The following is a 24,185-nucleotide window of genomic DNA, read 5'->3' on the forward strand; positions in this document are numbered from 1 at the left end:
CATGTCTCCTGTGTTAAGCCCGTTCTTCGCGCCCCCGCTCGTCTTCCCCCCCCCCCCATCCTTGTCGAGGGCGCACCTATCTACAGGGTCCGTAAAATCTTGGACATGCGTCCTCGGGGCCGTGGTCATCAGTACCTAGTTGACTGGGAGGGGTACGGTCCTGAGGAGAGGAGTTGGGTTCCCTCTCGGGACGTGCTGGACCGTGCGCTGATTGATGATTTCCTCCGTTGCCGCCAGGTTTCCTCCTCGAGTGCGCCAGGAGGCGCTCGGTGAGTGGGGGGGTACTGTCATGTACTGTCATGTTGTCTTGTCTCTGTCCTTTCCCTTCACCCTGTCTCCCTCTGCTGGTCGTGTTAGGTTACCTTTTCTCCCCCGCTTTCCCCCAGCTGTCCCTTGTCTCCTCTAACTACCCATTCACCCCGTTCCCCACCTGTTCCCTTTTTCCCTCTGATTAGGTCCCTATATCTCTCTCTGTTTCTGCTCCTGTCCTTGTCGGATTCTTGTTTGTTTGTGTCATTCATGCCTGAACCAGACTGCCGTCATGTTTGCTGTAACCTTGTCCTGTCCTGTCGGAATCTGCCGGTCCATCTGAGCCTACCTATGTTTGGTAATTAAAGAAGCTCTGTTTAAGTTGATTCGCTTTTGGGTCCTCATTCACGCACCGTAACATTCAGGGCCTGAGCTACAGGCAGTTAGATTTGGGTATGTCATTTTAGGCGAAAACTGGGAAAAAAGGGGGCTAATCCTTAAGAGGTGTTACCCATAATTGCACATTCTTACATTAACCCTCAACGTCTTACACGATACACCATTAACTTAGACCTGAACATAATCTGATATTATGGAATCATTTAACTACACTTTCTAAACAACATATAAAATGATTCATGAAGTTCTCATTGCACTATACTTTTACATAACATGGAACTACAATCAATTAATAACAAGCTTATGCATTCTGCAATGAATCAGTCATTCCAATCCTTCCAAATCAAACTGTATCAACATCAAATTCTGAATCAATACCACATGTACCTATAATGACAGCTGTTAACTGAACCTTTCTCAGAATGAAATTCTACGTCAGTGTATTGTTACATTAAATAAGTAATCTATATTTGTCAAATTTAGGAATAAAAATGCAGGAACTATGACCGCCTTAACTTCAGAGTTAAAATATGTTTAGTTGTCACTTTGAACCATGGATAAAAGAAAGCATAAATTATTGGATTAATTAAGGAATTAACACATGGCAGAAAGCTTAAGGAAACTGATGATTGGTGAGAAAACTGGATAAAAAAAATTGGAATCCAACAAGTGAGATAGGTGAAAACTACAATAGATAGAGTTTTTGCTGCTTTTCTCTCAGACTTATTTGACTGTACAGTTTTAACACCAGACTTGGTGGCAGGCTCTTTTATAAATACCTTTCTGGCCTGTGATCTGGCGACAACAAATATTTTCAAATAAAGTGTTATAATAATTGAGCACGGGATAACACTTGAAAATAGAATGTCAATGATGCTCCTCCAGATAAATCCTACAACAACAAAACATTCTTCCAAACACTGTCTGGGTACCTTCATATTAACATAGTTATTTAAAATAACAGCATTGTATATGATACAACAACACCAGGTTATTGATATACAACTAATTATTCTTGTTATTGTTATTTTTGAGTGGTACTTCAAGGGATCACACACAGCAACATAGCGGTCAATAGATATCAAGATCAAATTGCCCATAGATAAAGAGAGACATAAATAATTGATATATAGAGAAATCACACAGAAATATTTCCCATAGAACCAACATGATTCCATTACTGTTACAGCCACTACTGGTATCACAATCAGTCCCACGAGGAAATCTGCCACCGCCAGAGAAAGGATGAGCAGGTTGGTTGGAGTGTGGAGCTTCTTGAAGTGAGAGACGGAGATGATCACCAGTACGTTCAAAAATACTGTAACCGCTGAAGTCAATGAGATGAAGACGTACAGTGTTATGTAAATAGATGTCGATAGCAAAGCCTTTCTGCAAGAAGAGTTTTGGTCTGGAAAACAGTATTGAGCATCTTCGTGTTCCTCCATTTGTAATGGGTAAAAATGGGCGAGTTCTTGCTTGGTCCTGTGTGTGACACTGTCAGGTCAACTTTCTGACAAACTCTGAGCTCTGTCTCTCTATTTATCCCAGACTGACTGACAGACACTCCCCTCCTCAGAGTCTCTCTGCACACACACCACGAAAACATAAACACGTGAGCACACTACTGCTCGAACGGTCTGATTAGCAAATTTGTGAATCCGTGATGTGATGCATGACAGGAGTGGATGTTGTTGTGTCCACACAGCCTGTCCTTCAGCCTTACTGATTAGTTTAGATTAAATAGTTTAATAGCCACATGTACAGTGTACAGTGAAATTATTGAGCTCCGAGCTCCAACATTGCAGGACAAAGTTAAGTAAAACAATGTAAATGATAAAAAATAACATTTGTTATGTTTTAACTGTACTTATTAACAACTGTAGCGATGATACATGTCCACTGGGATGGGGGCATGGTAAAACGTCTGTTGATGGCGGGGGGAACAGCAGAGGGGGTGGAGGAAGACTGGGGTTGGGGGAATGGTAAATGTCCATGGAGAAGCAGCAGAGGGGGTGAGACAGAGGGACAAGGTAGCTGACGAGTGACCTCTATTCAGCAGCCTGATGGTCTGTATTTAGAAGATTTTTGCCAGTCTTACAGTTTTTGCATGGTACTCCTATACTGCCAGTGTCTTATTGATGGAAACAGGGAGAACAGGCCATGGCTCGGGTGGCTGGAGTCCCTGGTGATCTTCTTGGGCTTCCTGCGACACCTGGTGTTGTAGGTGTCTTGGATGGAAGGCAGTGTGCACCCAATTGCGCATATTTGGCTGAGCGTACCATTGTCTGTATCGCCTGTATCGCCTGTAGTGCACTTGCTGAAGAAGACACCACAGCAATTCTTCAACCTCAGGATTCTGAAGAAATTTGGCCTGTTCCCGAGGGCCCTCACAGTTTTCTACAGGAGCACCAACGACGGCATACTGCATCACAGCCTGGTACGGCTGTCTATGTGGTTTGAATACTTTCAGAATATACTGTATGAACAAATTAGGGGCAAGAACAGCTCAAATAAGCAAAGAGAAATGACAGTCCATCATTAATTTAAGACATGAAGGTCCAAAAAAATGTCAAGAACTTTTAAAGTTTCTTCATGTGCAGTCACAAAAACCATCAAGTGCTATGATGGAACTGGCCCTCATGAGGACCGCCACAGGAAAGGGAAGACCCAGATTTACCTCTGCTGCAAAGAATAAGTTCATTAAAGTTACCAGCCTCAGAAATTGCAGCCCAAATAAATGCTTCACAGAGTTCAAGTAACAGACACATCTCAACATCAACTGTTCAGAAGAGACTCCATGAATCAAGCCTTCATGGTCGAATTTCTGCAAAGAAAGTACTGCTTAAGGACAACAATAATAAGGAGAGACTTGCTTGGGCCAAGAAACACAAGCAATGGACATTAGAACAGTGGAAATCTGTTCTATGGTCTGATGAGTCCAAATTTGAGATTTTTGGTTCCAACCACCACCATACACCCCACATGTGTATTTCCCACCGGGAAGCATGGAGGAGGAAGTGTGGTGGTGTTCAAAGCACATCATTCTGCAGTAATACACCATCCCATCTGGTTTGCGCTTGGGACTATAATTTGCTCTTCAACAGGACAATGACCTAACACACCTCCAGGCTGTGTAAGGGCTATTTTACCAAGAAGGAGATTAATGGAGTGATGCATCAGATTACCTTGCCACAATCACCCGACCTCAACCCAATTGAGATGGTTTAGGATAGGTTGGGCCGCAGAGTGAAGGAAAAGCAGCCACCAAGTGCTCAGCATATGTGGGAACTCCTTCAATACTTTTGGAAGAGCATTCCAGGTGAAGCTGGTTGAGAGAATGCCAAGAGTGTGCAAAGCTTTCACCAAGGCAAAGGGTGGCTACTTTGAAGAATCTCAAATGTTAAATATATTTTGATTTAACCCTTTTTTGGTTACTACATGATTCCATATATGTTATTTCATAGTTGTGATGTTTTCACTATTATTCTACAATGTAGAAAATAGTACAAATAAAGAAAAACCCTGGAATGAGTAGGTGTGTCCAAACTTTTGCCTGGTACTGTATATTGTCACGCCTTGGAGCTTGTGGTTACACCCACCGCTCGTCCCGTTGAAGGAAATAGAGCGTGTCTACTGTTTATGTCCAGCATGTGTCGGGCCCATTTGCTTTGATGAAAGCGAGAGTATTGCGCTAGAGCGGAGACTAACTCTGTGTTTTTGGACACCTCCCTGCAAGTGGAGGCCCCGGCATCTGGGAAACTAAGTAAAACACCATCCTGTGTAGATAACCAAGGTGGCTTGTGGGAGGTAAGAAATTACCGACTAAGCAATCTTGGTATCAGCGATACAAAAATGGTGCATTGTCTTTAAAGGCTGCTCATCTCAACAGTCAAGACTGTTGGGCTGACTGGGTTCATTACTGCAATAATTAATCAAAATTAAATAAGATGATTGTTTGAAGAAATGACCAAGTCTCTCTCAGTGCTGAATATCCACGACAGATGTGTCACCGCTTTTCCCTGCTCACAAGAGCACAAGGAAGAGAGGCATGCTCAAGAATGACCAGTTGGCGGGTGAATGGATCCCTCGACCTGTTGGACTCCAACTGACACTATGTAATTGGATATTTAGAGCTTGTGATTCTCCGATAAGTGTAACTCATATTCGCATAGAACCGGGGCTGCGCAAGTAACCCAATGTTTTGGGTCCACTTCTGAATTAAAGATACACTGAACAGTGTTACTTGAGATTCCGTGCATTTTAGAGGCTTTCATCTCACCTTGCATCTCAGTCATCAATTATGCTTGTAGTTCCTTCTTCCATTGCTCCATGAAAGTGGGCATGGGGGTTGCCCCTCTCTGGGGTGGATGCTATACAGCCCCAGCACACTGGGCCTCCCCATGGATGTCCGACCACCTCCTTCCATGGCGCTCCTTCGTTGCATCTGCAAATGACATGTTACGGTTATGACGAAGTTCTTGACTAACTGGCCTGCCACTAACCCATGTAACCAGGTTTCTAGTAGGACTACCTCTGAAGTCGATGTCCGCATCCGCCTGGAAACCCAATTAGGGTAATAAAAAAATCCCCATCAAAATCTGTCTGTTTAAGCTAGAGGTATCTTTAAAAATTGGAAAGTCAACTATAAAAAAGTGCAGAATTCCCGCCACATGTTATGAATATTTCACCAAAAATGTGATACACATCAAATCAGTTTACTTGGCTCATCGAGCTCTAGCGACTCCTTGTGGTGGACTTGACCTGCACTTCCCGAGCCTGTTGGGGAGTTGCAGCGATGAGACAAGATTGAAATTGGGGAGAAAAGGGGGGTAAAAGAAATACAATTAAAATAAGCACATTGGGTGCAGAATTCATTCATCTGTGGCTACTTTGAAAAAAGAAAAAGAAAAACCCTTGAATGAGTATGTGTCTCCAAAGTTTTGACTGGTACTGTATATGTATAGGAAGTAGAGGCAAGCACGTCTTAGGAAAACCCTGGAATGAGTAGGTGTGTCCAAACTTTTGACTGGTACTGACTGCAAGATATATCATCAAATTGAGGAGTGTGTTTTTCTTTATTTTCTATGACACTGGCTGTTTGTAAGGTCAGAATGGAAGTGCAATTATGTTGTGGCAATGGATGCAAATGCAATGTTCCTCATTTCATGCCATTAAAGATAGAGTGATTATACTGTAGGTCGTTAGTACATTATTGTTTTAAGCTATTACACCATTGATACTTTTTTAACCACTTTATAATGTAATAATCAACAAATAATGTAATGGTTTTTATTTCATTATGCATGAAGCATATTTTTAATCCTACAGATCTGTCCATGCCATAAAGCCAAGGTAGGTGATTTAGTTCCACCTGCAGTTATGAAATGTTTGCTCAGGAGTATAATTCATTGGCTGACTCCTCCAACTGACCTGAATTGACTTCTATGAATCTTCTTTAACCCTTATCAAGTCCCACCCAGTTGACTACTTAAAAATGGTGAACGTCCTGAATAGTGCTACCGATGCTAAAACATGCTTTGGGCCAAGATAGTCCTCTATCCACCTTGATAATTAGCTCAGACACCGGAGTTCCAGAAAACAGAGGGGGCAACAAGCTAGCGGTGATAGGATACAAAATTAACAGTGAATGATAGCAACCCTCCCATAACAACCCTCCCATAAAATACCACACTGAAGTTCTCCAGACTTTCCATAATAGAATTAACCAAACAAGATTTGGAAAGATGGCCCTGCGAGACTACAGGAGTCACCATCAACATGTCAATATGTCATGGAATATGTGCAAAGGGAAATTGAAAGTCAGGAAGTTGATAAGATGGAATAACGTTATGGTGTGTGCTCTTATGGCATGCCATAAGAACATTCCATAGACTTGTAAAATGTTCCATTTGAACTAAATTATGAAATAATTACTGAAGTTGAGGGAGACAGTTACATCATAGGAACAAATATTATTTGACAGACATCATCCTGTGATATTCTGACCCAATCATAATTTTCTGGTTTGTTGTTGTTCTCTCAGATTCCAGAGGGTCCTGCAAGACTCTGAAATAATAACACATAGCACTCAACCAATTAAATGTGTCAAGCACACACGCACACACACACACAATTTCACCCCTGTAGACCTCATGAATCCCAAAGAGCATATTACACCAACAACCTTTGCTCTGTGACTGATGTCACTATGACCATAGCATCTCTAATGGGTAGGTGAACAACTCCTTAATGATGTTCGCTTGACTTTAAGTTTCTCACACCAGAGGATAATGGTATAAGCTGTATGGAAGGCTCTGGCATAATGAGGTCCAAAACTCACTGGAATTATTCCAATTAAAGGTGTTGGAGACAAACTCAAATGCTATACTCCGAGGCATAAACATTCAGAGTTAACCTGACAATGAACCCCAGTGCACCTTTGTAGTTTCATTTGTGGGCATGCACAAGAGTACAACTTTCATTAGGACACTCTCAGTACAACCCCTAAAAAAAAGTCTGCACAGGTCAAACATCCCACCTCTGAATCATGCCTCTGTCACAGATGGGATCTGAACCTTGGTCTCCTGCATGGAAAATGAACATCTTAGCCATTAGGCATAGAGGAAATTTCCACTGATTTTGAAACCACATGCAGGGATACCTCATCACCATCACGAGAGGGTGAGTCTGACTCAACTCTGCTTAACCTCCCCCTTATAGAGGTTTATAAAGGTTTATAAAATCAGGTAACTTTCCCGAATATTCCAGGTTTCCAGCATTCCAGTTTGGATAATTGTGGAAGATCCTGCTTCTACCCTCCTGATTTCGGGAATTTTCCTACCAGGTTTTCTGGAAAACCAGGGAATTATGTGAAAGTTAGACGATTTTTGCAACCCTACCCTTACCTCACTCAAATCTCAATCATACACGCCTCTCTATAGTTACTTTATTTAATAATACGTTATTTTCATTTCATGGATCATTGTTTATCAACACAGCTAAACAATGATCCAGGATCATCACTGCTAAATTATTATCCAGTGTCAACACAGCTAAATTACAATCCACTATCAATATAGACACATCTAATATGCTAACTGCTTGTTTCAGAAATGTTGCATTGAATTTAAAATTCAAATCAGGCCTTTGATAAGACCTTCCTAAGATGTGAACTGAAAAGAATAGGTGTTATGGCACCATACAACCTTGATACTGTAACGGCAACTTATTTATCTATCACCTTCTCCGAAGGGCCCATTGTTTCTATGATAAATAGTCGGGCAACAAGTAAGTGTTCAATAGTTTAATCTGTCCAAATAGCAGCCGCACAAACTTTAATGGCATAAAAAGTTCCAACTCCATCTTTCACGTGAATCCCTCCTCACGTGCAGGGGATTCTGGGAACAGTATTCTCCCAAAAAATGGCCCAACAAGATCTCTACGGCGATGCCATAATAAAAGTCACAGATCTTATTCTGCATCTTATTGCAAAAGAAGAGCTACAGTCGCCCCCTCCTAGAAAACAAAATGTTCCTTTTTCTATTACCTCAACAGAAGCAGCTAGATTGTGCAGGAGAAATAACTGTCTACTTGGTAAAAATGTAAACAACATATAAAAACAATACCAGTAACATACACATTACAACAATAATGAAATTGTATGCAAGAACAGCCCAAACTCTAGTGGATCATGTGCTGTGTAGCCTTATTTAGAATGGTGAAGATATAGGAGATGTTGTACCCACTGTGACTATTAAAACCTACCCTAACCAAAAACCGTGGATAGATGGCAGAATTCGCACAAAACTGAAAGTGCAAACCACCGCATTTAACCATGGCAAGGTGACTGGGAGTATGGCAGAATACAAACAGTGTAGATATTCCATATTACAACCGAGTATTAAGGTGTCAAAACCGGCCCTTCTCCCCTTCCCCTAATGTCTTACTGACATCGGCCACGGAGAAGGAGATCCCACAGTCCTTGGAAGCGGGCCGCATCGGTGGCATTAAGAGGCATTCGCTCTTTTCACAAAGGCCTGGGTCCAACAGAGATACCAGAAGAAGACCTTCAACACGTAAATACATGTATTACTTCTTACCCAAAAGAGCGGCAGTTTGGGGCAAGGTATTAGGGTTACTGTGAAAGTAGTTCCCAAAAGTATCCAATTGTTACTTCTCTCTCGCTCTTGAACTCTCCATCTTGTGTAACGAGTGTCATATTGTGTTAGTCCGCTAGGGACCTGTCATCGTATTAAGTTTCTAACCAATAACCTATACCGTGTGTGTGTATCCTGTGTTATCATTTAGTTTGTTCGTAAATAAATAATCAAAATCAATTTGTGTGGAATGGAACGATGAGTAAGACTCGGGTTTGTGCAGATTCAAAAAGTATGCGACGTTCAGAATGAGACTGATATGAGGTAATTCATTAATAAGTGACTGTTATCGATATACAGTTGAAGTCGGACGTTTACATACACTTAGGTTGGAATCATTAAAACTTTCTTTTCAACCACTTCACAAATTTCTTGTTGACACACAAGTTTTGGCAAGACCGTTAGGACATCTACTTTGGGCATGATTCAAGTCATTTTTCCAATAGATTATTTAACTTAGAATTTACTGTATCACAATTCCAGTGGGTCAGAAGTTTACATACATTAAGTTGACTGTGCCTTTAAACAGCTTGGAAAATTACCCAAAATTATGTCATGTCTCCCCAGCTTCTCCTTCACCCAAATCCAGATAGTAGATGTTCTGAAAGAGTTGCAAAACCTGGACCCGTACAAATCAGCTGGGCTAGACAATCTGGACCCTCTGTTCCTAAAATTAACCGCCGCCATTGTTGCAAACCCTATTACCAGTCTGTTCAACCTCTCTTTCGCATTGCCCGAGATCCCTAAAGATTGGAATGCTGCCGTGGTCATCCCCATCTTCAAAGGGGGTGACACTCTAGACCCAAACTGTTATAGACCTATATCCATCCTGCCCTGCCTTCTAAAGTCTTCCAGTGCCAAGTTAATAAACAGATCACTGACCATTTCGAATACCCACCGTACCTTCTCCGCTGTGCAGTCCAGTTTTTGAGCTGGTCACGGGTACACCTCAGCAAAGCTCAAGGTACTAAACGATATAATAACCGCCATGGATAAAAGACAGTACTGTGCAACTGTCTTCATCGACCTGGCCAAGGCTTTCGACTCTGTCAATCTTATTGACAGACTCAACAGCCTTGGTTTCTCAAATGACTAACTCGCCTGGTTCACCAACTACTTCTCAGACAGAGTTCAGTCTGTCAAATCAGAGGGCCTGTTGTCCGGACATCTGGCAGTCTCTATGGGTGTGCCAGAGTGTTCAATTCTCGGGCCAACTCTTTTCTCTGTATATGTCAATGTGTCGCTCTTGCGGAGGGTGATTCCTTGATCCACCTTTACGCAGACAACACCATTCTGTATACATCTTGCCCTTCTTTGGACACTGTGTTAATTAATTAACCTCCAAACAAGCTTCAATGCCATACAACACTCCTTCCGTGGCCTCCAACTGCTCTTAAACGCTAGTAAAACCAAATGCATGCTTTTCAACCGTTCGCCTACTGCACCTGCATGCCTGACCAGCATCACCACCCTGGATGGTTCCGACCTTGAATATGTGGACATCTATAAGTACCTAGGTGTCTGGCTAGACTGCAAACTCTCCTTCCAGACTCATATCAAACATCTCCAATCGAAAATCAAATCAAGAGTCGGCTTTCTATTCCGCAACAAAGCCCCTTCACTCACGCCGCCAAACTTACCCTAGTAAAACTGACTATCCTACCGATCCTCGACTTCGGCGATGTCATCTACAAAATTGCTTCCAACACTCTACTCAGCAAACTGGATGCAGTTTATCACAGTGCCATCCGTTTTGTCACTAAAGCACCTAATACCACCCACCACTGCGACTTGTATGCTCTAGTCGGCTGGCCCTCGCTACATATTCGTCTCCAGACCCACTGGCTCCAGGTCATCTACAAGTCCATGATAGGTAAAGCTCCGCCTTATCTCAGTTCACTGGTCACGATGGCAACACCCACCCGTAGCACGCGCTCCAGCAGGTGTATCTCACTGATCATCCCTAAAGCCAACACCTCATTTGGCCGCCTTTCGTTCCAGTTCTCTGCTGCCTGTGACTGGAACGAATTGCAAAAATCGCTGAAGTTGGAGACTTTTATCTCCCTCACCAACTTCAAACATCTGCTATCTGAGCAGCTAACCGAGCGCTGCAGCTGTACATAGTCTATCGGTTAACAGCCCATCCATTTTTACCTACCTCATCCCCATACTGTTTTTATTTATTTACTTTTCTGCTCTTTTGCACACCAATATCTCTACCTGTACATGACCATCTGATCGTTCATCACTCCAGTGTTAATCTGCAAAATTGTAATTATTCGCCTACCTCCTCATGCCTTTTGCACACAATGTGTATAGACTCCCCTTTTTTTCTACTGTGTTACTGACTTGTTAATTGTTTACTCCATGTGTAACTCTGTGTTGTCTGTTCACACTGCTATGCTTTACCTTGGCCAGGTCGCAGTTGTAAATGAGAACTTGTTCTCAACTAGCCTACCTGGTTAAATAAAGGTGAGAAAAAAGAATAATAAAATAAAAATGTGGGGCTTATGTCGTGCCACTACAGGTGTGAATGGCTAGGTAGCAATTGGAAATACTGTTAAGTATACTGTCAAAAAACAGATTGTTTGGACTGTGTAGAGCAAGGCTCTCCAACCATGTTCCTGGAGAGCTACATGTTGCAATTTGCAACATCAACTACTTAGTTAAAGTACCTGAACTACTACCCATTAAAAAACATGTAATAATATAACTAGCTGTAATTTTACTGTAGCTTGCAAATTTTCCTTTTTTTCACAGCTGTCACAAATCCTGTTATGCCACAGCAACCTTGACTTAACTTCTATTTGATCCATTTAATTGAAATTGTTGTTTTTTGGCAAGTTGTTGTTATTATAATGTGTCTTTTTATCTGGATGTGGTACACTTTGTACAACTCTCGTTTGCCCATGTTTCTTTGAGAGCCTATGACTTGTAAAATGTTGTGATACTCAACTCATCCTGTGCTATACACTTTTTTCTAACACCTCAAATTCATGTCACTTTACTTAAAGGTAAATTGCAGCAGTTTTATCGCAATATCAAATCATTTCTAGATAACAATTAAGTACCTTAATAGCCTAGTGGTTAGAGCATTGTGTTGCTGGATTGAATCCCCGAGCTGACAAAGTAAAAATCTGTCGTTCTGCCCCTGAACAAGGTAGTTAACCCACTGTTCCTAGACTGTCATTGTAAATAGTACTTTTTTTCTGAACTGACATGCCTAGTTAAATAAAGGATAAATAAAACCTTACAGTGATTGTTTTCAATTAAAATAGTCAAAAATAAACAAAAATAGCTTCTTAGCAAAGAGAAATGTCACAAGCAAGAATTTATCTAGGACTACCTGGGAGGGATCTGAGTGGGGAGTGGATACCTGAAAATGAGCTGTTATTGGCTTCCTTATTGGTCTATTAACTAATTTACCCTCTTATCCCAACAAAACAGGCTGACATTTCAGGTGGTCTTTTCAGACAGTTCTTACACTAAAATATTGCATTTTCATAATTTTCACAATTTCACAGTACTATTCCAACCTCATTTTACAGTATTATCTCTGTGTTGTGTGCTTATTCTTCCATTTATATATTCCAGGTCATTTTATGAATCATAAATAAATAATAGTTATATATATAATTTTAGTAACACTGACAAATGTGTGGACTAATGAGTCATAAATGGTTAACAGCTAAACGTTATTATAAAGTGTTTGCCATAATTTCATATTCTTACACTTTACACTCAACTTCTTGCACTACACAAATGAGTTAGACCTAGAAGTTATCTGATATAATTGAGTAACTTTACTACATTTGTTAAAAGCGTTGTGTCCCCATTGGGCCACTAAAGGCCTAAACAATATATGAAGTGATTCATGAAGTCCTCAAAATGTACTTTATTTTACAGTACTTAAATACCTTACATGTCTGGACAGGAGTTGGCACCTCTCAGTTTTGGACCGTTTCGTTCATAAACCCATTTACCAGGATCCGGTACCTCGCAAGCATGAAATACAATTGTCCTTGTTTACAATGGAAAAATTCTAAAACAAAAAAGCAATCATAGTTCAAGGAATTGATTTGTGTTGGGCAGGATCAGGTTCATGGTTTGCCAACATTGTAGCCTATATAGACTAACACGTGGCCATTGTTGTGGAGAGAGTGAGTATATCTCTCACATACAGTGCATTCAGAAAGTATTCAGACTCCTTGAATTTATTTACATTTTTTTACGTTACATTTTTTTACGTTATTCTAAAATGTATTAATTAAATGTTTTTCCTCATCAATCTACACACAATAGCCAATAATGACAAAGCAAAAGCAGGTTTTTAGAAATGTATTAAGTATTAAATATCTTACTTTTAAATAAGGTTTGCTTGAAATTTAGCTCATGTGCATCCTGTTTCCATTGATCATCCTTCAGATGTTTCTACAACTTGATTGGAGTCCACCTGTGGTAAATTCAAGTGATTGGACATGATTTGGAAAGGCACACACCTGTCTATATGAAGTCCAACAGTTGACAGTGCATGTCAGAGCAAAAACCAAGCCATGAGGTCGAAAGAATTGTCCTAGTGTGCCGAGACAGCATTGTGTCGAGGCACAGATCTGGGGATAGGTACCAAAACATTTCTGCAGCATTGAAGGTCCCCAAAAACACAGTGGCCTCCATCATTCTTAAATGGAATAAGTTTGGAACCACCAATACTCTTCCTAGAGCTGGCTGCCTGGCATAACGAGGGAGAAGGGCCTTGGTCAGGGAGGTGACCAAGAACCCGATGGTCACTCTGACAGAGCTCTAGAGTTCCCCTGTGGAGATGGGAGAAACTTCCAGAAGGACAACCATCTCTGCAGCACTCCACCAATCAAGCCTTTATGGTAGAGTGGCCAGACGGAAGCCGCTCCTCAACGACACATGACAGCCCGCTTGGAGATTGCCAAAAGGCACCTAAAGGACTCTCAGACCATGAAAAACAAAAGTATCTGATCTTATGAAACCAAGGTTGAACCCATTGGCCTGAATGCCTAGCGTCACGTCTGGAGGAAACCTGGCACCATCCCTATGGTGAAGCATGGTGGTGGTAGCATCATGCTGTGGGGATGTTTTTCAGTAGCAGGGACTGGGAGACTAGTCAGGATCGAGGGAAAGAGAAAAGTACAGAGAGATCCTTGATGAAACCCTGCTCCAGAGCACTCAGGACCTCAGACAGGGGCAAAGGTTCACCTTCCAACAGGAGAACGACCTCAAGCACAATGACAAAACAACAAAGGAGTGTCTTCGGGACTAGTCTCTGAATGTCCTGGAGTGGCCCAGCCATAGCCCAAACTTGAACCCGATCGAATAGCTGTGCAGCGACACTCCCCATCCAACTTGACAGAGCTTGAGAGGATCTCCAAGAAGACTGTGAAAATCACACCAAATACAGGTGTGCCAAGCTTGTAGCTTCATACCCATGATGACTCGAGGCTCTAATCGCTGCCAAGGGTGCTTCAACAAGTACTGAATCAATGGTCTGAATGCTTATGTACTTTTTTTTTTTTTTTGCAAAAGTTTTTAAAAACCTCTTTTTGCTTTGCCATTATGGGGTATAGTGTGTAGATTGATGAGGGGGAAAAAAACAATTTAATACATTTTTGGATAAGGCTGTGACTAAGCAAAATGTTGAAAAAGTCAAGGCCTCCGAATACTTTCAGAATGCACTGTAACTAGAATGAGATTCATTTCATATCATCTCTCTCCCTCTTTGCTCTGATAGACATGAAAATGCAACTCTCATCTCTCCAGTGTTGAGCTTCATCACGTATTTCCTTATAGAATCCTTACAGAATTCCCTGATTAATTGAAATAGGCTACATTTGACAGTTGTACTGTATAATTTCTGCTTCCTGTTCAGAAACAATTTCAATCATTCCCAATACTAAACCAGCAAGTGGCCTATAATTTAGCCACAGAGGATCAAGAGCTTTTAAAAAAAAATTAGACTAGCTATGGATTGTCTGTAGTCCAACCACAGGTCATGCCTTAAGGCCTTTTGCAATATTGGAAAGCAAATGGATCCTCTTGAAAAGAGTAGACTAATCTGTCTGTAGGCTACAAAGTTATTAACTTCCAAATTGAGCTAAAAGCATTGTTTTACAAAGTAAAACAAGAGAGAGATAAGCTTTTGGCATGAGCACATTGCCCGTCGCTGGTCAATGAGTTTGAACATCATTTGGTGAGTCAGTGAAACTCAAAAGCTTTTTTAGGACTATCATTTCCTCCTCATATTGTACATTATGTGTGTCTCCACACACCTAGGCCTAGGCCATTGATGAATTCAAGACAAGGTCGTTTTTATTTATCTCAGATTCTCAGTTTGTCAGTGTCAAAGTAGCCTGTCATTTAGATCATTTGGGAGGTGTTAAAAAGTATTCTAAAATTATGTAGAATTTGAAATGTGCTTATAAAACGTCACATTTTCCACAGACCCCTAGGCTACAAAAATTATCCCCATGTGTGCAACTTCTCCAAGCCTTCGACTCTACTGCTTATATGCCAGTACTCAAAATCGATGGTTATGCATACAATGCAGGTCACCCCCCTGTCGGGCTCACTTTTTGCTCCGGCACCTCCTAATTTACAAATGAAACAATACACAATCCTGTAACCATAAAATGTTCTTCATAACACCTACGACATAACTTTTGCTTATTTAGGGAGCCATTTATCATAACAGCATTGTATATGATAAAACAACACCAGGTAATGGATATACAACAAATTATTCTTATTATTGTTATTTTAGAGTAGTACAATAACGGATCAACAACAGAAACATAGAGGTCAATAGATGTATGACGGGATTGAATGTTTCTGAGCTCATCTAGCCTGTCACTCAGCATGTCAGTTGGCCAGTTTCTTCTTCGATTTAAGGGAGACTTTGATTCAGTTATATCATGGGGACAAATACTATTTGTCAGACATCAGAACAACCACACTGTACTCTGAACCAATCACCCTATTACAAAAAAAGTGACTTAGAAATGTGATTTTCAGTTCAGTTATATCAATAAAATCACGTGATTACCTTGTAAAATAACATTTCACCCCAAAAAATATAGATATTTTGAATAATTCACTATAACCCATTTAATCAAATTTGCCCTCCTCAACAGCTTCAACGGTAGCTCCCAAACCCTTGGCACTAGGAACATTTATAATGCAAGTCTAACTACTGCACTGTGACATTTAACATGCCTTGCACAAACTCCTGTCATTGTGTACATTTCTATTTTAGGGCATTATTATTTATGTCATCATTGCATGTAGTTACATTTTACCATCAAATTCTTACACAATACACCATTGAGTTAGACCTGGACGTTGTATTGTATCATGCAGTATTGTACAGGTAACTGACAAAATAATGGAAACACTTTATTATACCTTTATTTCAACAAGGAACACAGACTGAGACCAAGGTCTCTTTTACAGCTGGGCCCTGCGTATACATGTTTACACATACAGTTTATGTACAATGATTAAAAAACTAAACAAGACAAACAAAACGATCACAGACAACACAAAACAAACAGATTACATTTACTAACAGCACAATAACTTGCATTACCCGAAACAGTTACAAGCAATATAAAAAAAAAATGCTCCAATAAATATTTAAAATGAGCAAGGGGGACAAGAGTCTCAAGTTTAAGTTTAGTCTGCAGGTTATTCCATAAGCAAGGAGCGTAACAGGAAAAGGCAGCCAAACCCAACTCTGTGGAAGTCACATGGGCCTCAAGTGCAATCCATGTTTGAGACCTGGTTTTAGGAATTCTAATTCTAATATTGATAAGTGATGATAAATAAGAAGGTAACTTTTTCAGAAGTGCTTTATAGACAAACGCGAGAGCATGTTGTTCTCGTCTCATGGACAGCGAAGTCCAATCCACATTTTGATATTAAACACAGTGGTGAGTTCTGTAGCTAGCACCCGTAATAAACCTAAGTGTGCAATGATAAGTAGCATCCAGAGATTTAAGTGTTGATGCCGTAGCATGCATGTAAATAATATCCCCATAATCTATAACAGACATAAAAGTAGCTTGCACAATTTGTCTTCTATTTGTAGAGGACAAACATGTCCTGTTTCTATAGAGACATATTCATTTTGGAAATAAGCAATTACAACAACAATATAGTTTCAAATAACATTATCAAATTTGTCAAATTTAGGAATAAAAACAGAATTATAAACGCCTTAACTTGAGAGTTAAAATATGTTTAGCTGTCACTTTGAACCATGGATAAAAGAAAGCATAAATTATTGGATTAATTAAGGAATTAACAAATGGCAGAAAGCTTAAGTAATTTGATGTTTGGTGAGAAAAAAACTGGATAAAAAAAATTGGAGTCCAACAAGATAGATAGGTGAAAACTACAATAGATAGAGTTTTTGCTGCTTTTCTCTCAGTCTTATTCACCTGTACAGTTTTAACACCAGACTGGATGGCAGCCTCTTTTGAAAATATCTTTCTGGCCTGTGATCTGGCAACCACAAATATTTTCAAATAAAGTGTTATAATAATAGAGCACGGGACAACCATTGTAATTACAAGGTCAATGATGCTACTCGAGTCATACACTTCAACAATAAAACATTCTTCAAAACACCTTCTAGGTACTTCTAAATTTACAGTTAATTTTATAAAAGCAGCATTGTATATGATACAACAAAACCATATAATGGATATACAACATGTAATTCTTGTTATTGTTATTTTAGAGTGGTAAAATAAGGGAACCCCCACCATCAACATAGCGGTCAATAGATATCAATACCAAATTGCCGAGAGATAAGGATAGAATGAAATAACTGATGTAGACATAAAACACACAGAAATATTTCCCCAAAAACCAACATGATTCCATTATTGCTACGGTCCCTACTGGTATCACAATCAGTCCCACCAGGAGATCTGCCACAGCCAGAGAAAGGATGAGCAGATTGGTTGGAGTGTGGAGCTGCTTGAAGTGAAAGATAGAGATGACCACCAATATGTTCAAAAAGACTGTAACCGCTCCAATTGATAAGAAGAATATGTACAGTGTTATGTAAATCGATGTTGATAGCAAAACCTTTCTGCAAGAAGAGTTATGTTCTGGAAAACAGTTCTGAGCATCTTCGTGTTCCTCCATTTGTAATAAAGGTTCAAAATACTGAGGTCCTGCTCTTGCTTAGTCCTGTGTGTGACTCTGTCAGGTCAGCCTTCTGACAAACTCTGAGCTCTGCCTCTCTATTTATACCTGAGTGACAAACATACACTCCCCCTCCTCAGAGTATCACGGCACACAAAAACACCACCAAAGCATTTAGTGTTAGGAAATGTAAAACTTGTATTGGAGGTTTGAAAAAGCTTCTGAAGTTTGTAATTTGTAATTACAAATGCTGATGCTCCAGATACTCAACTAGTCTAAAGAAGGCCAGTTTTATTGCTTCTTTAATCAGAACAACAGTTTTCAGCTGTGCTAACATAATTGCAAAAGGGTTTTCTAATGATCAACTAGCCATTTACAATGATAAACTTGGATTAGCTAGTTCAACGTGCCATTGGAACACAGGAGAGATGGTTGCAGATAATGGGCCTCTGTACACCTATGTAGATATTTCATAAAAAATCAGCCATTTCCAGCTACAATAGTAATTTACAACATTAACAATGTCTACACTGTATTTCTGATCAATTGCATGTTATTTTAATGGACAAAGAATGTGATTTTCTTTCAAAAACAAGGACATTTCTAAGTGACCCCAAACTCATGAACTGTACTGTATATTTGGGCTCTCGAGTGGTGCAGCGGTCTAAGGCACTGCGTCTCAGTGCTAGAGGCGTCACTACAGACCTTCGATTCCAGGCTGTATCACAACCGGCTGTGATTGAGAGTCACATAGGGCGGCAAACATTTGGCCCAGCATCTTACTTGTTAGTTTTTAGCCTTGGTAGGCCGTCATTGTAAAGAAGAATTTGTTCTTAACTGACTTGTCTTGTTAAATAAAGGTTAAATAAATAAACAGTGTTGGAAAAAGTACTCAATTGCCATACTTGGGTAAGAGTGAAGATACCTTGATAAAAATGACTCACCTAAAATTGAAAGTCCCCCAGTAAAATACTACTTGAGTAAAATAAAAAATATATATTTGGTTTTAAATATACTTAAGTATCAAAAGTAAATGGAATTGCACAAATATACTGAAGTAAAAGTATAAATATTTTCAAATTCCCTGTATTAACAAAAACCAAACGGCACAATTTTCTTATTTTTTGTTATTGATGGATAGCCAGGGGCACACACCAACACTCAGACATAATTTCCAACCGAAGCATTTTTGTTTAGTGAGTCCACCAGATCAGAGGCAGTAGAGATTACCAGGGATGTTCTCCTGATAAGTGTGTGAATTGGACCATTTTCCTGTCAAAATGTAACAAGTCCTTTTGGGTGTCAGGGAAAATGTATGGAGTAAAAAGTACATACTTTTCTTTAGGAATGTAAATAGATAGTAAATAAAGATAATAAATGATAGATAATAAATAGTAAAATACAGATATCCCCAAAAACTACTTAAGTACTTTACACCACTGTAAATAAATAAAACAATTAAAAATTAAATACAGTATATTAGTGAATTGGGTCGTCAGGTCTTGTTTGTCATTTGTGATCTTCTGAAGTCCCTTCCGTACAGATGAGCAGTTGTTGGTGGATAATTGTTTTTCTAGCAGCTCCTTATATTGTCGTTTGACTTCCATTATGTTTGTTCAGTAGGTGTTTTGCCACCATGTATTGGTCATTGTTGCTGCTCCTATGTGCCCCTTACTTGGCAGAGTGAAGGCCTCTCACCTCTGCATTGAACCAGGATTTATGATTGTTGGATGTGACAAAAGTGCTGGTTGGAATGCAGTTTTCCTCGCAGACACTGATGTAAGATGTTTCCCTGTCTGTGTAGTCATGTATGTTGGTATTGTCTTCTTTGAAATTGTCCTAATCGTTGGAGTCCAGGCAGTCCTCTAAAACCTTGTGGCTAACATCCTTGTAGGGATTTTCACCTAAACTGTATTTGCTATGCCCAGCTAAAAGACAGTATAATGAGGGCCATGAAGATTAGGCTAGTAAACCTTTATATCCATGTAAAGGTGGAGAACTGCAGAATATAGTGGACTGGTACATATTTGTGTGATACTTAATGAATTTTCACAGCACAGGCTCATCACACACATCTGTTATTGTTTTTCATCTGGCTGTTCACCCTTTGAATCCTTTAAAATTATTGTTTCAAACAGAGGGTTCAGGGTTATTTGTCTTATTATGAAGTTATGTAGAGCAATTGTAAAATAAAAAACAACATCCTCGTATTTTCAGGCACTAGTTTCATGACTTTCACTGTAGTGTTTTCCCCCGCCGGCGGACACGGACAACTCCCGAGAGCCAGGCACTTATTTTGGTACAACTTGTGTCCATCTAAGACAAACAAACACATCTCTATTGAAAATGTTCTTGCATTTGACCTTTTAAGATGTGTAGTGGGATTGCCTCGCTCAAGACGCATTCAATGGTACAGTTCACTCTGCATTACACGGAAGTCAAGTTTATGAAACAAGCTGGTATACTACCGCTTTCATCCATCGGATTGGAAGCAGCTAACTGAATCCAGCCATATGTCAAACATATGTCAGACTTTTTGTTTTGTTTAAACAGCTTATTCGTTTTTGCCAGCGCAAGAGGTTTAACTCCCCAAAGGCCTCAATGGTCCATTTCTTCACTGTATGTTTGACAGGCTTGCAGGTTTTTCGTTCCTGTCTGTATGAGGGAATGAGTTGGATCATCACATACTCATACTTTCCGAGAGTGGCATGGAGTGCCCCTTTAATGATGCTATAACAATGGTCCAGATTTTCCCATTCTCTTGTGGGGCATTTTGCCCGTTTTTTAAAATCTGGGCAGATCGTAGCTCAGACTTTTGTGGTTGGAAACCCCTAGAATGATGAATGCAGAATTCAGGTATTTCCTTTCCTCCTCTGTAACTTTGACATCCAGAAGCTGTCGTGTCATCTGCGCACAGGCTTGCTGTGGTATGTACACACCAGCCAGTGTGCTGCAAAGTAAGTTTTATAATTCTGAATTCCTCCTGTAGATAGCTGGCTATGCATCGATGGGGGCACAGTGAGCTCATGTCATGCCTATGTAGCAGACATGAGCCGTTCATGATCACGTGAGGAGGTAGCCTCGCCTGCGAACTTCAAAACCTGTGTCTGCCCTCAGTCCAAGGGGGAATTTCCTGAATTTCCTAAAGATGTTGGTTGCTCACATGGGAGACCCGGGTTCATATCCTGCCTATTACAATGGCACCCCATGTTGGGCACTCTCTCATGGGGGAGGAGGTCAAAGGGGGGGTAAATATAGCGGACATGAGTCGGTCATTATCACGTGATGAGATAGCCCTGCCTGCAAACTTCAAAACCAGTGTCTACCCTCAGACCGGGTTCATATCCTCCATGTTACGTCACTAAAGGTGTGAATGGCTAGCTAGCTAGTGGCAGTATTGTCAAGTATACTGTCATCAAAACACATTGTTTGGACTGTATGAAGCAGGGCTCTCCAACACTGTTCCTGGAGAGCTACATGTTGCAATTGCAACATCAACTACTTAGTTACCTGACCAACTACCAATCAAAAAAACATAATAATAATATAGCTCGCTGTTACCGTAGTCTGCACACATTGAGGAGTGACAATAATGATGAATCCTTGATTTTGGTTAAATGTATTTTGTATTAAATAATTGTAAGATTTTGGTTGGTTCCATTGAAACATTGTTAAAGTACAGTATTTCTCACATGTTGGTATTTTGAGTTTATCTCTATAATTATATTGTTTATATTTTTTTAAGTATTGTTTGTGCATTGCCAGTCAGGGGTGCCAGTCATTTTGGAGCACACTGTATCATAAGGCTTTATATAAATGGCCTGGACTTCATAGTTTACAGGCCACATCAGGCCTGCAAGTAGGGTTAAAAAATTCCCCCAACTTTCCCGAAAAAATCTTCCAACCAGGATTTCTGTAGGACCTTGGAAATTTACCAGAATTTTGCAAGACTAACTATAAGTGATGTGTAATTCGTATTGGAATCTAGCCAGCCTATCCAACAGTTGAAATGTTTTATTCACTCACAACCTGCATTTAAAATGACTACCAGGGTTAATAACAGTGAGAGGAAACTACCTAAGCCATTTAAACTGGAACAACCATTTCAGTTGCACAAATTCAATGATTAGATTAGTTTAGAATTTCTTTAAATCTTTGTGTAACATAAAATTTAATCAATCAATTACTCAATGTGCATGCACCCAGAACCACAACAAACATCTATGTTGTAAGTCTAATGACTTTACCTTGCAAAAAGTCCTGTGATTGTGCGAATCTCTCTTTTGGGGCATTATTATTTGTCATTTTTTTCACATTGTTACATTTTAACATCAAATTCTTACAAAATACACCATTGATATAGACCTGGACAGTATATGTTATCAAGCAGTATTGTACATTACTACACTTGTTAAAGACATTGTGTCGCTATTGAGCCACTAGAGGGTGGTGTTAAATAACATCTGGATTGATTCATGACGTCCTCAAAATGTACTTTACTTTTAGAATACTTACATACTATTTATCATTAAATAACATGGAACAAACACAGACTTTGGTCTTTGGAATGTACATCCCAAAATGACTAAAATGTCTTTATAACAAGCTTATGCCTTTGGCAATTAACATGTCATTATACAATCCAATACGGCCAAATCATGCTGTATCAACACCACATTCTGAATCAACACCAAATGTATCTTTAATAACAACAGCTAACTGAGATAAGTAATGTAAGTGTATTATGAAAGAAACAATTACAACAACAGTATAGTTTGAAAATAACATTATCAAATCTGTGTTTGACAAACTTTTGAATAAAAATGTAGGAACTATAAACGCCTTAACTTTAGAGTTAAAACATGTTTAGCTATCGCTTTGAACCATGGATAAAAGAAAGCATAAATTATTGGATTAATTAAGGAATTAAGAAATGGCAGTAAGAGTAAGTAAATTAATGACTGTAGAAAAAAAAAATGTAGAAAAAAAATTGAAATCCAACAAGATAGATAGGTGAAAACTACAATAGATAGAGTTTTTGCTGCTTTTCTCTCAGTCTTATTCACCAGTACAGTTTTAACACCAGACTTGGTGGCAGCCTCTTTTGAAAATATCTTTCTGGCCTGTGATCTGGCGACAACAAATATTTTGAAATAAAGTGTTATAATAATATAGCATGGGACAACCATTATAATTACAAAATCAATGGTTTTACTCCAGTTAAATCCTTCGAAAATAAAACATTCTTCAAAACACATTTTGGGTACCTGTAGAGTTACAGAGTTATTTGAAATAGCAGCATTGTATATGCTACACCAACACCAGGTAATCAATATCCAACAGATAATTCTTGGTATTGTTATTTTTGAGTGGTACAACAAGGGATAACACACAGCTACATAACGGTCAATAGATATCAAAACCAAATTGCCCAGAGATAAAGAAATAATTAAGTAACCGATGAAGAGAAAAAACACACAGAAATATTTCCCAAAAACCCAGCATGATTCCATTACTGCCACAGTCACTACTGGTATCGCAATTAGTCCTACCAGGAAATCTGTCACAGCCAGAGAGAGGATGAGCAGGTTGGTTGGAGTGTGGAGCTGCTTGAAGTGATAGATCGAGATGATCACCAGTATGTTCAAAAATACTGTAACCGCTGAAATTAATGAGAACAAAATGTACAGTGTTATGTATATAGATGTCGATAGCGAAGCCTTCCTGCAAGAAGAGTTATGAAAACAGTGTTTAGCATCTTTGTGTTCCTCCATTTGTAAGAAAGGGTAAAAATTCTGAGGTTCTGCTCCTGTTTGATCCTTTGTATGACCCTGTCAGGTCACCCTTCTGACAGACTATGAGCTCTGCCTCTCTATTTATCCCTGCGTGACTGAGGGAAACTCCCCCTCCTCAGAGTTTCTCGACACACACACCACTAAAACATACATACTGTAAGTGAGCACAAAATAATTACAAACGGTCAGAAAAACAAATAATTTGTGGAACCATATTGAGATCAAACACAGCAATATAGTGGTGAATAGATGCATGACAAGTCTGATGATTTTAATCTGGAAAAAAATAGTATGGTCTATGTTTTGGTGACTCAAAGGCTATTTGACATGGGAAATAGGATGACTGTTTTGGGTGATGTCAGTGGTCAGCTTGGACTTCACACTACTTCACAACCTCAAAAGACAT

At 39.6% G+C, this 24,185-nt stretch overlaps 3 protein-coding genes across 3 annotated transcripts; all 3 read right to left on the reverse strand.

Annotated features, from left to right (window-relative positions):
- Positions 1–1,148: 1,148 nt before the first annotated feature.
- LOC118937815 (trace amine-associated receptor 13c-like) lies at positions 1,149–2,142 on the reverse strand. The gene has a single exon (XM_036939495.1). It carries the CDS (start codon positions 2,091–2,093, stop codon positions 1,149–1,151), a length of 945 nt encoding a protein of 314 aa, XP_036795390.1. The 5' UTR covers positions 2,094–2,142.
- Positions 2,143–16,907: 14,765 nt separating this feature from the next.
- Positions 16,908–18,286, reverse strand: LOC118937816 (trace amine-associated receptor 13c-like). The gene is made up of 3 exons (XM_036939497.1): positions 17,572–18,286; positions 17,081–17,147; positions 16,908–16,937 (listed from the first exon to the last, which is right to left on the reverse strand). Exons 1-3 carry the CDS (start codon positions 17,982–17,984, stop codon positions 16,908–16,910), a joined length of 510 nt encoding a protein of 169 aa, XP_036795392.1. The 5' UTR covers positions 17,985–18,286.
- A 2,727-nt stretch (positions 18,287–21,013) lies between these two features.
- Positions 21,014–23,758, reverse strand: LOC110536822 (trace amine-associated receptor 13c-like). The gene is made up of 2 exons (XM_021622498.2): positions 23,252–23,758; positions 21,014–21,019 (listed from the first exon to the last, which is right to left on the reverse strand). The coding sequence occupies exons 1-2, from the start codon at positions 23,756–23,758 to the stop codon at positions 21,014–21,016; spliced, it is 513 nt and encodes a 170-aa protein (XP_021478173.2).
- Between the last annotated feature and the right edge of the window lie 427 nt (positions 23,759–24,185).

The sequence above is a fragment of the Oncorhynchus mykiss genome, chromosome 12 (genome assembly GCF_013265735.2).
Source record: "Oncorhynchus mykiss isolate Arlee chromosome 12, USDA_OmykA_1.1, whole genome shotgun sequence".
Lineage (NCBI taxonomy): Eukaryota > Metazoa > Chordata > Actinopteri > Salmoniformes > Salmonidae > Oncorhynchus > Oncorhynchus mykiss.

Excerpts from the sequence above, each read along its gene's own strand:
- LOC118937815 (XM_036939495.1), bottom strand. The coding sequence starts at position 2,093 with ATGGAGGAACACGAAGATGCTCAATACTGTTTTCCAGACCAAAACTCT.
- LOC118937816 (XM_036939497.1), bottom strand. The coding sequence starts at position 17,984 with ATGGAGGAACACGAAGATGCTCAGAACTGTTTTCCAGAACATAACTCT. Across the intron at positions 17,148-17,571 it reads GGTTCCCTTATTTTACCACT|CTTTCTGCCATTTGTTAATT; the intron begins CTAAAATAACAA and ends AAATTACTTAAG. Across the intron at positions 16,938-17,080 it reads TCTTTTATCCATGGTTCAAA|AAACAGGACATGTTTGTCCT; the intron begins GTGACAGCTAAA and ends ATGTCTCTATAG.
- LOC110536822 (XM_021622498.2), bottom strand. The coding sequence starts at position 23,758 with ATGGAGGAACACAAAGATGCTAAACACTGTTTTCATAACTCTTCTTGC.